The sequence below is a fragment of the Phaethon aethereus genome, assembly GCF_964289735.1.
Source record: "Phaethon aethereus genome assembly, chromosome: 1".
Lineage (NCBI taxonomy): Eukaryota > Metazoa > Chordata > Aves > Phaethontiformes > Phaethontidae > Phaethon > Phaethon aethereus.
The window spans coordinates 126487085-126501795 of record NC_138575.1 but is presented as its reverse complement, the minus strand read 5'-3'; the positions used below and the strand labels follow the sequence as shown (position 1 = coordinate 126501795).

The 14711-nt window shown below is 38.6% G+C and overlaps 1 protein-coding gene across 1 annotated transcript in view; it reads left to right on the top strand.

The window, feature by feature from the left end:
• LANCL3 (LanC like family member 3) overlaps positions 1-9468 on the top strand; it is a 33964-nt gene extending 24496 nt beyond the window's left edge. The window contains exons 2-5 of the mRNA XM_081997776.1: positions 3915-4038; positions 5113-5310; positions 7316-7523; positions 8664-9468. Coding sequence (XP_081853902.1) covers positions 3915-4038; positions 5113-5310; positions 7316-7523; positions 8664-8823 — 690 coding nt within the window. The 3' untranslated portion in view covers positions 8824-9468. The remainder of the gene's footprint in view (positions 1-3914; positions 4039-5112; positions 5311-7315; positions 7524-8663) is intronic.
• The last annotated feature ends 5243 nt before the right edge of the window (positions 9469-14711 follow it).

Below are 14711 nucleotides of genomic sequence, written 5' to 3'. Positions count from 1 at the left end.
GACTAAAATGAACACTTCTAATGTGATGGGACAGGTTGTGGCATCTTTAAAAATACAAAAAGGGTTAGCTGAAATATTAAACCACCAGCAATATATCTCTTAGTGTCAGCAGTCTTCTGGCTAAGTGACATGATAAAGAATACTTTCACCTACAGTGTAGCTAGCGCATATTAAATGACATTCAAGAAGTTTCTCAAAAAATGTAGCTATCTCAAGCATGAAATTTTTTTCTGAGTAGCATATTCTCATTGGCTTTATTCTTCATCAAAGCATCTGACAGCTTTCACCAGAGGATGTGTTATCAGTATGCAATTTATCCTTTCAAAGCCTTTGGGATGATCAGTCTATTTCTTTGCCATCCCTAATTAAACATACTGCTTCAGTAATTCCCAGGGGCAAGGAGGCATTGCAACTACTCTGAAATGAGAATGAACTTTGTAGAACCACGGCTACACCATCTCTGTTTATGATTAATGTATTCTATGATTGTTGTTTTGGTCATAAGTTTTTAGCTGTTTTATTACAGCTGTTTTATTACAAGCCACAGATCTTATTTCTTGGCAAGATGGAAGAAATGTGAGGAGGTTTTAACACAGATTTGGTTGAAATAAAATGTAGCAAGCTGATGGAGATCTTAAATGGGATCTCTGATCATTCAACCTTCAGAAGGCCACTAATCATGATGGTAAGTGAGGGTCTCTGTTCCAGCCAACAGGTTCCTAGAATAGGGATCAAATACAAATCCTTCATATTTAAGTGTTTTGGAAGACAGGCAGCAGCCCTGCAATGACTGTGGATTGAGGCACAGTCCAAGAGATATTTGGAGTCAGCACAAAAATTTTCTATTTAGCTATTAGTTAGGACATATCTCCTACCTGCCTTAAGTAGGTAGTCTTAAGTAGGTAAGTCAGTCCAAGTGGCCAGAGGGAAGGTTGTTTTCAAGATATACAGGTTGTCTTCTTTTCCATTTCCTTTGTGGAAGGGGGTCAGGATGGGTTGATTTCTGTCATCCATTCTAATCATGATTTTAAATAATCATTTTTCATCTAGCTGTACATGTGGGCTTTTTTTGCGTTCTGAAAAATAGGTGATATTCTTTAGCATAGTTCATTATGCCAGCCAAAAGGGTACTCTATCTAAACACTTAAGTAATCATAGCGCTTAAGTGTTTGACTTTTTACACTTTATATTTAAAAATGGTGAACAATGCATTTCTTGCTAGCTGATACTTCCTTATGCAGCATTGTGCAAGGCTGGATTTGGGTAGAAGTTTAAATCAATTTAAAATACACAATCAGCATTTAAAAATAGTCATTAATTCAATTTAAAAATTAAATGCACTGAACATAAAAATAAGCTTAGCAAAACATGGATTGTATTGAAAACCAGTTGATTTATTAAGTAAAGAAACCATTACATACAGAAAATGAACTGATTATGATTTTTCTAATCAGTGTGCCTTTACCTTCCAGAATCACAACTAGGAGATGTTCTCCACATTTATTTTTAAAGGGTTACCTTACTAATCGTTTTACAAAGTATAGGATTTGGAGGACTAGGTCTCAAACTGAGACAGTAAAAAGAGCTCTGGAGAGAATGCGGTGTGTCTCACCATGTCTCTAATCTCCTTGTTTGCTTAGGATTTAAACCGTTTCTTTAAATTCAGTGAAGCTAAAACAATCTATTTAAAAATGACTGGAAATGAGTGAAGTCTCCAGATGTTAACAGCTTATTTACTTCGGCTGCAGTAACATTATAGAACACTAGTCAAGATCAGAAGTAGGTTGTTCTCCGGGTTGCACAAATATCATAGTCATTTGGAAAAGCTGTAATAAAACGCCTTGTTATCAGGGAACAAGGTAAGATAGCCGTTTGTTTTCAGTCAGGTTCTAAGTGACGTTAATTATCCGTAGCATCTTTTACACGTCAAATGAGAGAATATAGTTGATAACAGGTGTTGCCTCCATACTTAATGCTAGCAGTACTTTTTAAACTTGAAGAAGTAATTGTAAATCCCATGATAATACAAGTTATAGCAAAACCAAATGTGTTCAGAAACATTTTAAAGACATTATCTTGATATTTCAGTTAGTTTTAGGATTACTGTTTATCTTGTCAAAGCTATTCCTACAGCCTTTTTCTTTTTTCTGCTTCATTTTGCCTTTTTTTTTTCTTAGTACAGCTGCCATACAGGCGTTCCCCTAAAGTCAAAACACTACTTCAAAAAATTATTTTAAATTATAAATTAATTAATTAACTAATTTATAAATTAATTTTAAATTATTTTAGTCACTTAGGTTTTGGTCAGTAATGTACAGATGTGGCTGATACAGAGGAAATTGCTGATGATTGCAGTGAATTGCCTATCATTAGAGCTATAGTTAAAACCTGTAAAAGTGATTCCTCACTGAATGCTTTAGGTCAGTAACTTGGAAAAATTCATGTCTAGTGAAATATATTATTTTACAATCTTACTTGCTTTTGACACCACTAAGCGTAAGGCATTAGTCATTTCTTAGGATTGCATTAAAGGCAGTGTTGACCTGTTCATGATGATAAAGTTTCATAAACATAGCTAGTGTCTCTTCATAGAGACCTGTCTTGCACTTCCTTTTTTTTTAGCATTTTCTTGAAGGAAGAAGCCCTGATTCCTTTATTAAGATGTTTCTGAACCCACATATGTGTCCTGGTTTCAGCCAGGATAGAGCTGGTTTTCTTCACAGAAGCCAGTATGAGACTGTTTTGGATTTGGGATGAGAAACTGTTGATAATGTGCTGATGTTTTGGGTTGCTGCTGAGCAGTCAAGGACAGTCCAGCTTCTTGTGCTGGCCTGCCAGCGAGCAGGCTGGGGGTGCACGGGGAGCTGGGAGGGGACACAGCCGGGACAGCTGACCCAGACTGGCCAAAGAGATATTCCCTACCATCCGACGTCATGCCCAGTACATAAACTGGAGCTGGCCGGGGGGCGGAAATCGCTGCTCGGGGACAGGCTGTCGATCGCCGGGTGGTGAGCAATTGCTGTATTGGGCATCACTTGTTCTTGTACATTCCTTTGTCGGTATTATCATTGTTGTTTCCTTCTTTCTTTCTGTCCTATTAAACTGTGTTTATCTCAACCCACAAGGTTTTTTTTTCCTAATTCTCTCCCCCACCCTACTGTGGGAGGGGGAGTGAGCGAGCGGCTGCGTGGTGCTTAGTTGCCGGCTGGGGCTAAACCACGACAATATGTAGTATTGATTTTCAATAAAATTTAGTAACCTCTTCCTTGCTTCGTCTTTTTTATATTGTCTGAGAAAAATCTGTCTAGCTCAGTTACGTCCTGGTAAAGCCTGTAACATTTACTTCTTCTATACGTCTGTTTTACTTTCTTCTAATGTCTCTTCCTCCCATGTGGAGGCTCTTGTTCCACAGCGTGCCTGGTGCTTGTTGTGAGCTTCCATCAGACTGATGGAACAGGTTGCCCAGAGAGGTGGTAGATGCCCCATCCCTGGCAACATTCAAGGTCAGGCTGGACGGGGCTCTGAGCAACCTGATCTAGTTGAAGATGTCCCTGCTCATTGCAGGGGGTTGGACTAGATGACATTTTAAGGTCTCTTCCAACCCAAACTATTCTATGATTCTGTGATATTTGGGAAGGAAAGGCAGGAGCTCTTAGCCTTTTTTCACCTCATCGGTGCAGCTAAAGATTTAACAATCACTTTCCTGAGACGGGATGAAACTGTTTTTGAAAAACATTATGTAAAATTAACGTTTTATGTAAGGAACTCTTAATAAGGATGAACATTAGGGCATGCTCATAAGATTAAAGGCAGTACTTTGTCTTGTGCACCAGCAAAAAGCTGATTTCTGAAAAATGTCTAAAAAAGAAAATTATTGTAATAGACCTGATGTTTGTTTTGATGCTTCTGTTTAGGTGCTGACCCCAGCACAAATAAAATCAATTTGCCTGGCCATACTAGAATCAGGAAAGCAGTATGCGGTGAAGAAGAGGAAACCGTTCCCACTCATGTATTCATACTATGGAACAGAGTATCTTGGTGAGTAAAACACACCAACTACTTTGAGAGTGATACTGTGTGTAGATGCTGAGCCAGTAGATGCTTCAGAAATAAAATACTGAAAACGTGCAGTGTGGGATTTCTCCTGAATGAGTTGGGACCATGCAACCTGAAAAAACTGCTAAGTGGGACTGGGAGCTGGAGAGAAGGACTGATGCTGCCTAGTTCTGGGGAACGCAAGAGGTGCCTGTGCTGCGTCAGGGGAGCAGCAGGCAGCGGCTTCATTCCCTCTTCTCCATTCTGCCCTGGTAAATCTACCCTTGCCCAGCGGGGGCAGCGAGAGGTCTGGTACCCGTGCCTGTGTGGATACCAGAGCGAACTATCAGGGGATCTTATTTGTTAGCCGCTGTTGCCACGCAGGGACTCGCAAAGCATTTTTTGGCCATAGCAGTGCAACTCAAGCGTACGGTCAGCTCCTGCCCATCACAGGCAGCTTAGTTGGAGCTCATCTGAAGCAGTGGTGAAAGGCCGTCGAGCAGGTCCTTAGTGAAGTTCTCAAGGCACAGTATCACACTGCAGAAAGTGTGAGTTTGGTTTGCATATGTTAGTGAGTTCTCTGGCAGGGGAGCAGAGGGGGAGGTCACTGAGTGGTACTATTCCACAGACCCTGGCAGGTACAGATAATTCTTGCACTGAAATTCAGGTTTTATCTGACTGACAGTGTCAGTCAGTAACTGGGAATATCCATTTATGGTCCAGTTTCAGTTTGGGTTCAACGAAGACTTCACAATAATGGTCCAGATGCAGTAGTGTGTCAAGAATAATAATGTCTTGAAACAGTGTTCAATTTAACTTCACACACTGAGTTTCAGTCTTATCAGAGTGAGAGCAGAAAAAATTCATATGTATTTTTGCATGGCTAAGGGAACTGGAAATGACAGAAGGAGTAACAAATCATAGTGTCATGCACCTAAAAAGCTTCTATTCCAAGCACTATCCATAAAGAAGATGAAAGAGCACTTGACAAGGAAATCGGTCCCAAGGGAAAGTTGCCATGAGATGGAGGTAGGACCTAAACCTACCCTCCGATTTGACTGTTTCTGTTCTTCACAGGTGCAGCACATGGGCTTTCATCAATCCTTCAGATGCTGCTTTCCTATTATGAGTATCTGCAGCCAGCAGATCAGGAACTTGTGTGGCAGAGCGTTGATTTTCTTATGGACCAAGAACAGAACAGCAACTGGCCTCCTGAGCTGGGAGAGACAATCGAGCGGGAGAATGAGCTTGTACACTGGTGTCACGGAGCTCCAGGTTCTTTTTCCATTGATGCTATGATCAGATGCTGATCCCATTGTTTTTCCACGTTAGATGATTCCATGTAGAATAAAATCTCAGGTTAAATTTGACTGATTTTGATGTTTTATGAGATGCAAGCAAACTAGGCGCTTTTTTTCCAGTTAAGAGTGTTTTATTGCTGAAGCAGCTAGAAGGATAGGCATATTTTCTGCCTTAAAAGCATGGATGATCACAGCTGAAAGAATTCTGGTGATCCTGAACTGTATGTTTTCTGCTCTCAGTCCCTTTCATAACAAGACCTCAAAGAATGGTACAGCTGAGTCAAAAGACAGCATATGGCTGGACAGAGAAATAGTATGCAGAAGAACACAGATACAGACACATCTGTGAGTTTTGGGAAGTCCTTCAGAATAGCTTTTTCCCCGCCTCATAAGAATCAGAGTTTAAGCTGCACTTATTACATGGATAATGCATAAATTTGACTAAAGTATCTTCATGTGAAGGGGAGTTTGTACTAGCAAGGGACATTTTTCTGAAAGTCACCCATATAAAACTGCTTTTTGGAGAAGAAGAGAATAAATCCTTAGTTTGGGTTCATGAGGTAAGGCTGATGTCTGTTAATTCAGAATCTAATCCTGTAGATTAGAAATTTTGGCAAGTAATGCTGCATATTGAAATTGCCTTTTTACCCTCAGGCATAATTTTATTGCTAACTAGTCATATTGGCTTGGTGGCATGAAGCTAGAATGTTACAGAGAAACTTACTTTTATTAAAGAATGTCCATGAGCATTGAGGCATTGCTTTTAAAGGTATTCTGTTGAAATTACAAAGAGTACATTATAATTAACATCCCTTAAATATGCTTTCTGATGATGCATTATCTTTTTGTTGGTATCATTAAGGAACAAGCTTCTTGCTCTCATACTATAATGAAGCAAAAATAGCTTTTGCTTACTAACCTTTTTTATTTTTAAGAGGCAAAAATTACTTCTACAGCATGGCTGGTCTAGTGATGAAACCTGCAGGGAAGGTGTCCTCTTTGTTTCAGTATCTTGAGTGCTGCCTTTGACTTGGGTTTAACTCTCAGTGGAGACATGCAGTGAGACTCAACCAAAGTGACATGATCCCAAAACGCATAAAGAAGTTACTTTAGGAGACATTTAGAGACATGTAAATTCATTAATTGCTATTGTTCTTCCCCAGAAAATCCCATATCCCATCGCTGTTCTTGGGTAATAATGCACATGTGGTTTACAAGAACACTTTTCAGATACTTCAGTGTACTTCAATACTGAAATACTTTAGTATTTCAATATTCAGACCACAAGTGAGCTATTCTAAAAATTTCTTTAGGCACTTGATTTGGTTATGTGTCGTATGCATTCATTTGAGGTTACCATGAACTGAGTTGTGCGGTGCTCTGTTGAAGTTTATGATTAATTTATTTGAATCCCCTCTAAAAAGAAGCCAAGTGACTTTTCTTTTTCGACAGAAGTTAGTATGCATAACTGTTCATAACTGGAATAAAGCATCATGGTCCCCACTGAAAAAAAAAAGCAAGCTTCTTTTTCTCATTCAATAAAAAATTGTATCTCTTGCCAGTGTAAGAAATTATCTTACCCATTCTTGTGTTTCTGTCAGTATAAATAGGTGAGGTGAATGGGAGTCTGAAACCAATAGAAGACAGTGCTAAGCGTTTACTGTTTTCAAGGCAAACATGTGACTACTGTTCGAAATTGATGAAAGACTCAGAATGTTAGAGTAAACCCTGAAATTCAATAATGCGTTGAAAAGATTGGAAGTGGTGTTGTCACAGGGAGTGGGTAAGAACATCTTACCGTCTGCTTTTTGGCATACCAGATACTCTCTCCTCCATATGTAGCATATGTATAGGTAACGTTGACATGTGTAGAGCATGAGACTGCAGTTATTTAGTGTATTAATCTTTATTTTCTTATGTATTCTACGAAACCCTTGGCCTACTTATTACAAAAGACAATCTCATTGCTATTTTCCTAGGCATTGCATATCTGTTTGCCAAAGCTTACCTGGTTTCCAAGAAGCCTCAGTATCTGGACACTTGTATCCGCTGTGGAGAGCTAACTTGGCAGAAAGGCCTGCTGAAGAAGGGACCTGGAATATGCCATGGAGTGGCTGGTAGTGCTTATGTGTTCCTGCTGCTGTATAGGCTCACTGGAAACTCAAAATACATTTACAGGGCACAAAGGTTAGCAGTCTGGATAATAGCGGAAAGTTTGAAGAACATTTATAGAGCTGCTCAGGTTCTGTGATCACCACCCTCTGATGCAACCTGAGGGTTTAAGCCCCGGGTGCAGCTCTGCCTGAGTTGTGGGGCAGGCGCACTCTGCGGGGAGCCCTGCGGTCCTGCTTCCAGGCTGCCTGCGGTGGGAGAAGGGTCGGGTTTTCCTGGGCTCCGTCCGTCCCTCCCTCCCTCCCCGCCCACGAGCCCGCGCTCCTTTGGAGGGAACTGGGCTGGCTGGGGGGGAACGGGGCACATCCAGGTCTTACCCCAATATGAGGTCCGAACAGCCAAGTTCCGCACCCAAGTCTAGGAGCAGAGTAAAATGGAATGCTGTTTGTTATATTGATTTGTTCTGATTTTCAGAGCATTTAACGCTACCCCTTACTACTAAACATGGAAAATAAGTATGGGACCTGCTTTGCCGTTATTTTACAGTTTTTTAATTTATCATTCCCAGTTTGACATTGTGCTATTCGGCTTAGCTAGTGGGATTAATTCCATTTTGTCTTGATGCAAGCAAGTATATCCCACTGAAAATTCTGTCACAGTACTGCAATTATCTTTAATTTTATTTCTATAATTTACTATACACATTTTAAAAGATAATATTCAATGTTTGTTACTATTGTATCCTTACAGCATAGAATAATGAGGGGAAGTGGTATAGTAGTTAGGGTGACTTATTTTCAGCCGTTTGCTTTGAAGTGAAATCATTTTATTTGTGTAGTTATTTTAGCACTACAGAATTTGTTGCATTGATACAAAACATTGCTTGCATCCTGCTGGAATAACAACCAAGATAAAATTTATTAAAAAGTATTTGTTTAGCAATATGTCTCATAGATATCAGAAGAAGTTTATAGCTCTCAAAGAAGCGTAACACATGTACAGATCGCAAAGGTTTGGCTTTTCTAGATCTCATGGACCTCAGTTTATTGTCGAAATCGGAGAGAGTAAAATTTCCACATAAGGTTAAAAATGAACATTCTACTTTTTTTCATCATTCAATGTTATTAAAATGATGCTTTCAAACAACAAGTAAGTAGACATACAGGGACACCAAATAATAACAAACTCTCTCCTCTTTTTTCTCCTGTTTCTTAGGTTTGCAGAGTTCTTATTTACAGAAGAATTTAAGGCTGGTTCCCGGGCATTAGAAAGTATATATAGTCTGTATGAAGGCTTCTCGGGAACTGTGTGTTTCCTGACTGACTTGCTGCAACCCAACCACGCTGAGTTTCCTCTCTTCAGTGTCTTTGTCTAGAGAGTAACATTCTCCAGGGCCGCATCCTGGTGGCAATGGGAGAGGGCACCTGCGGTTTTACCTATTTGTCAAGAGAGGCTATTTACAAAACAAGCCAGTGGTACCACTAATGCTAGCCTTAACATAGCTGGGAGTCAGGTGAAAAAGAAAATACACTGGGGCTTTGGGAGGGAAGTGTGTGGTCGGGAAAAAAAAAAAGGGGGTCAATAAAAAAAAAAATATGGGGGAAGTGATTGAATCTGATGTGGTAGATATTTAGCTGTAATGAGAAGCAAAATCTTATTATTCAAGTGAGAGAATGGGGCATTATCAAACTTTTAATTTGGTGGTTACACAGGAGAAAAAAAAAGGCAAGCTAGAATTACAGGGACATGCAAAGAAGAAACAGTGATGCATCCAGTAGGTTTTAAAGAGAGACCTAAAAAAACAAGTCTTCATGCAGCGATGCACTTACCGGGGAGGGTGTCATAGGCATGTCACTGCACTGCACAAAGGCAAAATCTGGGATTTTTTTACCTAAACCACATCTACTAATTCTAGTAACGTGTATTAGAAATAAAGAGAGAGATCTGTATCTTGGGGCTCTTTCATCTTCATATGCCTATAATGATAGTTATATAGATAGCTATATATTCAGCCTGCAGTTTCACTGGTTCATTTCAGCTAGTGGGGTTTCCTGTCCGTAAATGTGAAGTGAATTTGACCCTCCCTTTCAGAGCTCAGTCTGTGGCAAGGAGCTGGTCTCCTTACTGATTTACTGTAACCGTGTCGCTTCTTGTCAATACTTTCCCTGTCACAGAGAGGATGAGTGGAGCCATGGAGTAGACTTGGACTGAAAAGCTCTGTAGCAAAGATACAGCAGGCAGATGCTTTCTTCATGGTACAGCATTGCTAGATAAGTACTGTTCAGTGATACAAAAGCTTCCTTTAAAGATTAATTACTTATAGCAGCATTTCTGAACAATAGCATACAAATTTCAGAGAATGGAAAATCTATTTTCCTTGATGAATTGTTCACTACAGGCCCTATAAACTGAATGCAAACCTTGGATGGCATACTGATCTTAAGAAAACCTCAAAATTGCTTCTTTTCCTGGTTAACAAAATAATGTATATGCCCAAATGATTTGTAGCTATAGAAATAAATGGATTGCTCAACACTAGTTGCACTAGCACTTAAGGTTGCAATTATATGCTGTTTTACATATATTATATATATGACATGGTACTTGAAAGTTAAAAGAAAATGCTAACATAGATTTGTACTAAAAAAACTATAAAAATAATCTGTATTTAAAATATATTTACTATTTATTTATTTTTATTTATATGGGAATAATGTAATGCAATTACCTTTAAAGACAGATTGGGAAGACCGGTATGTCAAAAATTGCAGTTAGGGTGAAAAAAACTGACCTACATACACTGCCAAACAATGCAGTCTCTCTTCCTGCATTCTCAGCTGGAGGAGATTACGATTTCTTTATTTTTAATGCCTAATGGATTAAAGTTGCCATTTCATTTCAGTGGGCCTTGATCAGGCTATAAATTGGAGCCAGGTCTTGCAGTCCTTCCGCATTTTAATGTAGTAATCCCATTCGTATTCTTGCCACTGTTATTTTAATGAGATGGCTTGCATTATTATGAGCTGCAGATTAGGATTTCTGCTATTTTACCTTGCACTGTGAAGCTCTAGTTAATTACTTAATCATAGAAGTAACCATATTTCATTGGTGAATAAAGCAATGCAGTTCTGTGTCAGTTTGTCAAGAATTTAGGGATATTTTGGTGAATGGAAATGTTAAAATTCAATATACAGTTGTCAGGTGTTTATTTGTGGGATAAAAGGTCTTCTAAGCAAGCCATTAATGTCACTTACTTTGTTACTCTGAGCAGTGAGATGCATACACATAGGAGGATGTATTTCACATGTGAAGCTGAATCAAAAAGTCAATGGAGACGTGCACGTGCTCTACCCAGCCATGATTAAAAGTTCATGTTACATCAGAGCAAAGTCCATTGTCAGCAGTGAAGATCGTAAGTCCATTAGAATTCTTTAGTTGCTTCATGTAATGTGGCTGTCTAATACATTTCATAACTGTAACCTTTTAAACACATATTTAAAGAAGGTAAAACTTGTCCTACCCACTTTTTCCCTGTGGTCAGTAGCTTATCAGTCTCCATTTTTATTGTAGGGAATGTCACTCAGCTAAAACATGTAGCATTTGTGCCACAGCATTTAGATAGCTACTGTAACTGGGCTCTATCTTACTGTAAGACAGAGAAATAGGTTTTGCCATGATCTGGACTCAAGCTGTTGCAATCCTGCATTTACTGCCTGTCATTTTATTTGAGATGCAAGTATAAAACAAAAAGGCCTAGTGTTTTGATAACCACACAGTCAAAAAAACCCAAACAACTCCAGACTTAAGCCTTAACAGAATCTACGCATATCAGCATAGTAATCACAACCTTTCAATTTTTGTCCCCAGTGCCTACTTTTTAATTATCACTGGGACACAATATTTAATTGTTTCCAGTTAGTTATTTCTCAGGAGATGCTTAAAGTAGAAAATATTTGCCAAAACCTCAATAAATCTAGAGCACAATAAATCAGTACAGTAACTTAGATCCTAACCAAGTCATGAATGCTGATATTGTAATATACACCACATATGTTAAAATTTACCATAATAGGTGTAAATAAAATTACTCCATTTTATTATGCTTAACTTCTAATGCTCATGTTCGCATTTATCTTTTAATATAATTAGTCATAAATGTATATGTTAAGAACTCTGTCAGTTTTCTGGTGGCATTCTGTCAGTGTCTCTTTGTAGAATTAATTCCTTCTGATTTACATTCAGAGGAGACTCTGCTCTGCTCTGTGTTGTGTTCAACAGCACCTGCAAAACAATCTTCTGTCTCTGCAACCCTTCTCCATATATGAAGCCATGTGCTTGGCTTCATTTGATACTAATCCTGTGAGAAAGAAAAGAGTTACCTGAGTAAGAGCCCATTCAACAATGAGGAAACTCATGCAACCACCCAGTTTTCAAAATCTAGGTCCCAAACAGTCTCTCTGCAAATTTCGCTATTTCGGCACTGACTTCAGCAAGGGCAGCACGCAAACTTTGTTTACTGACAATTAAGATCACCAACAGTAACACAAACATCCAGTCCCATGGGATACATCTTGTACAATCTTGGAACATGCATACTCATCTGTTACATCAGACAGTTGAACATCATGGCAGTTTGAGCTCCTTCTTAGCACTTCGTGGCTTTTCTTACCTGACCTAGCTGGGTTAAGGTGGCTACTAGACCTGCTGTAGTCACAGCTTCTGAACACAGTGTAAATATATATCAGGGCTCTTCTGAAAATTCCCATCATTAAATAAGCAGGGTTTTTTCATCTTTTTCCTCCTCTTGTGTGTCTTGCTTTTTTTCCTTTGTACTATATATGCTGTTACATACATGCTGTTGCAGTCTTCATTTGTTGCTTTTAAGACATTGACAAGAAAGCAACCCAAGCAGAACTGTCAGCAGTTTTCAGTGTAATACAAAAATAAGGTCCTTTGTGTTCCCTCCCTACCACTTCAAGAAATCAATCATGCAACCTTTGCTAGACGTTCTGAGCTGGATGCTGTCTCCTCCTGCTCCCGCATCAGGCCCTAATGGACTGAAAAGTTGTATTCCTGAACAGATTCTGCCATGGTGATGTGACAAAAGACTGTGTTACCAGAAACTTGAGAAGCCTCTTTCAAAGTGTAAAACACAAGTTACTGCGTCACGTTTGCACATTAGTTTCTTGTCTGTGTTTAGTTTCTAAAGTATAGGCAATAGGAATTTAAGTGATACACTAGTATTTCTGATTATGCTGTTAAAGCAAAGAGGATGCATTGTGTGGGTATTGGTGCTCATTTGTGATGTACCTGTGTTTGTGTGGTGCTGTTTGTGAGTAAAGCTGTAGATTACAAATCAGTTTAAGGAGCTATATACTATTCGTGACTTTCGGTAGGTCATCCATAGATTACTGTCATGGACTAATTTTGAGGGAAACTAGATCTATAACATCCAGATTTAGTGATCTCAGGATTCATAGAGCCAGATGCAATAAGTTTCATCAACAGTACAGTTCTAACAAATCTATTTAATTTTTTCCTGCTACTCACAACTTCTCAACATGATAACATATTCTTTTTGTGCCACTGCTTTCAATGTCTGCTTTATTTGCATCCTTTTTTTCCTTCAGTTTCCCTGCCTTTCTTTCCCAGCCTATGAATAACTTAAGAATACTGAAGCAGCAGCCCAGGTCTTTTGTTCTTGAAAATAAGATTGATTAATTTTGCTTAAGAGGGGTGTTCCCTTACTTGCATTACTTTATTTTACACTCCCAAATGGTCTCTTCTCACTGCCATTTCCCACCTGCTAAGGAAAAATCATTATACTGTGTAACAACTGTCACTGATGTTTTACATCATTAAATAAAACAAAGAGAGACTTTCTACGGAGCATGTTCACTTCTGTAGTATCTCAATTCTATTAAGACAATAAAAAACAAGTGAAATGGCTAAACATCCCAAATTACACATTTAAATGATTCTGGGAAATAGGCACAAATGAATGCAAGTAAAGTGGTCACCCTTTTCAGTACTCTGTGAAATTAAGTAATGCAACTTTGATGCTGTCATAATAATTACATGGACATGTAAAGAGTATGATCAGAATACTAATTAGTTTTTAAAATACTGTGGAAAAAAATAAATGTAGGTATCTGTCGTATTCAGAAACATACAGGTGAAATATGTGCAAATGGAAACTTCCATAAGCAATCAAATTTTTGTACTAAAATTGTTATCTGCATATACAGTTACAGCATCTGCAAACATCTGCATGTTTTATGCAAACAGTGACCTATTTTAGCATATACATGCATTTTAAGACTATATCCTTGCTACTTGTACCTGTAAGATCCATGGGCAGAGTGTATCTCTGAGATCTGCCAAGTAAATCTCAGGTGTGGTAATCTACATACCTTGAATGTTCACTGCCATGAGTGGATATTCCAATCTGTAGGAAGATTAGTACATAAGGAATAAGAATTGCCCTGTAGATTTTAAAGAGTAATCTTCCTGTGAAGAACTACACTGGTGAGCAATTGCTGGCTAACACCACAGTCTAGGTTGCTCTGAGAAGACATTTCACTTTATATAATTATGTCCTGGACTAAGTAGTAAGCAGCAGAAAGCTAAATTGAAAAGAAATAACAAAATGACCAAAAATTGCATTACTGAGGGAACAATATACTTCAAAGCCATAAACCAAAAATGCTCAGGGCCCATGAAACAATACAGCAATTTAGGGATGTGAATAGGCATTTTCCAAGAGAATAGCACAGTTTGCTTCATTGCACAGGTAATGGTACAGTGTGCACTTGTGCAGGTTTTAGCTGCCTTGAACAACGCATCATTGCCATTACAGCAAAGTCATCATACGCTCAAAAAAGGATGCCTATGGAGGAGTTGCCTGTAGCTGAACCTCCTGCCTATTCCTGTCATTTAATGGAATAAAAATATTGTACACTATCGATGCTTAGGCAGTTTAAAAAAAAAGATCCAAAAAGCCCACATGCACCAACTTTTCAACCTGCCTTTGAGCTCTTAAACCTCCTAATTCGTACTGTGACTGATGTCGTTGGTCCTATATGCTGAGTAGTTAAAATTTTACATCATGCTCTGAAGAAAGTCAATTTATAAGTAGCAGTCTGCTTGAAAATACTTAAGTCTATTAATTAGTTTTAATACTTAAAAGGGACTCCCTTGACTTTGTTCATCGCATGACTCAAGGAGAAGGTGGAGGCATTTAGGTCAAGTACAGCAATACCA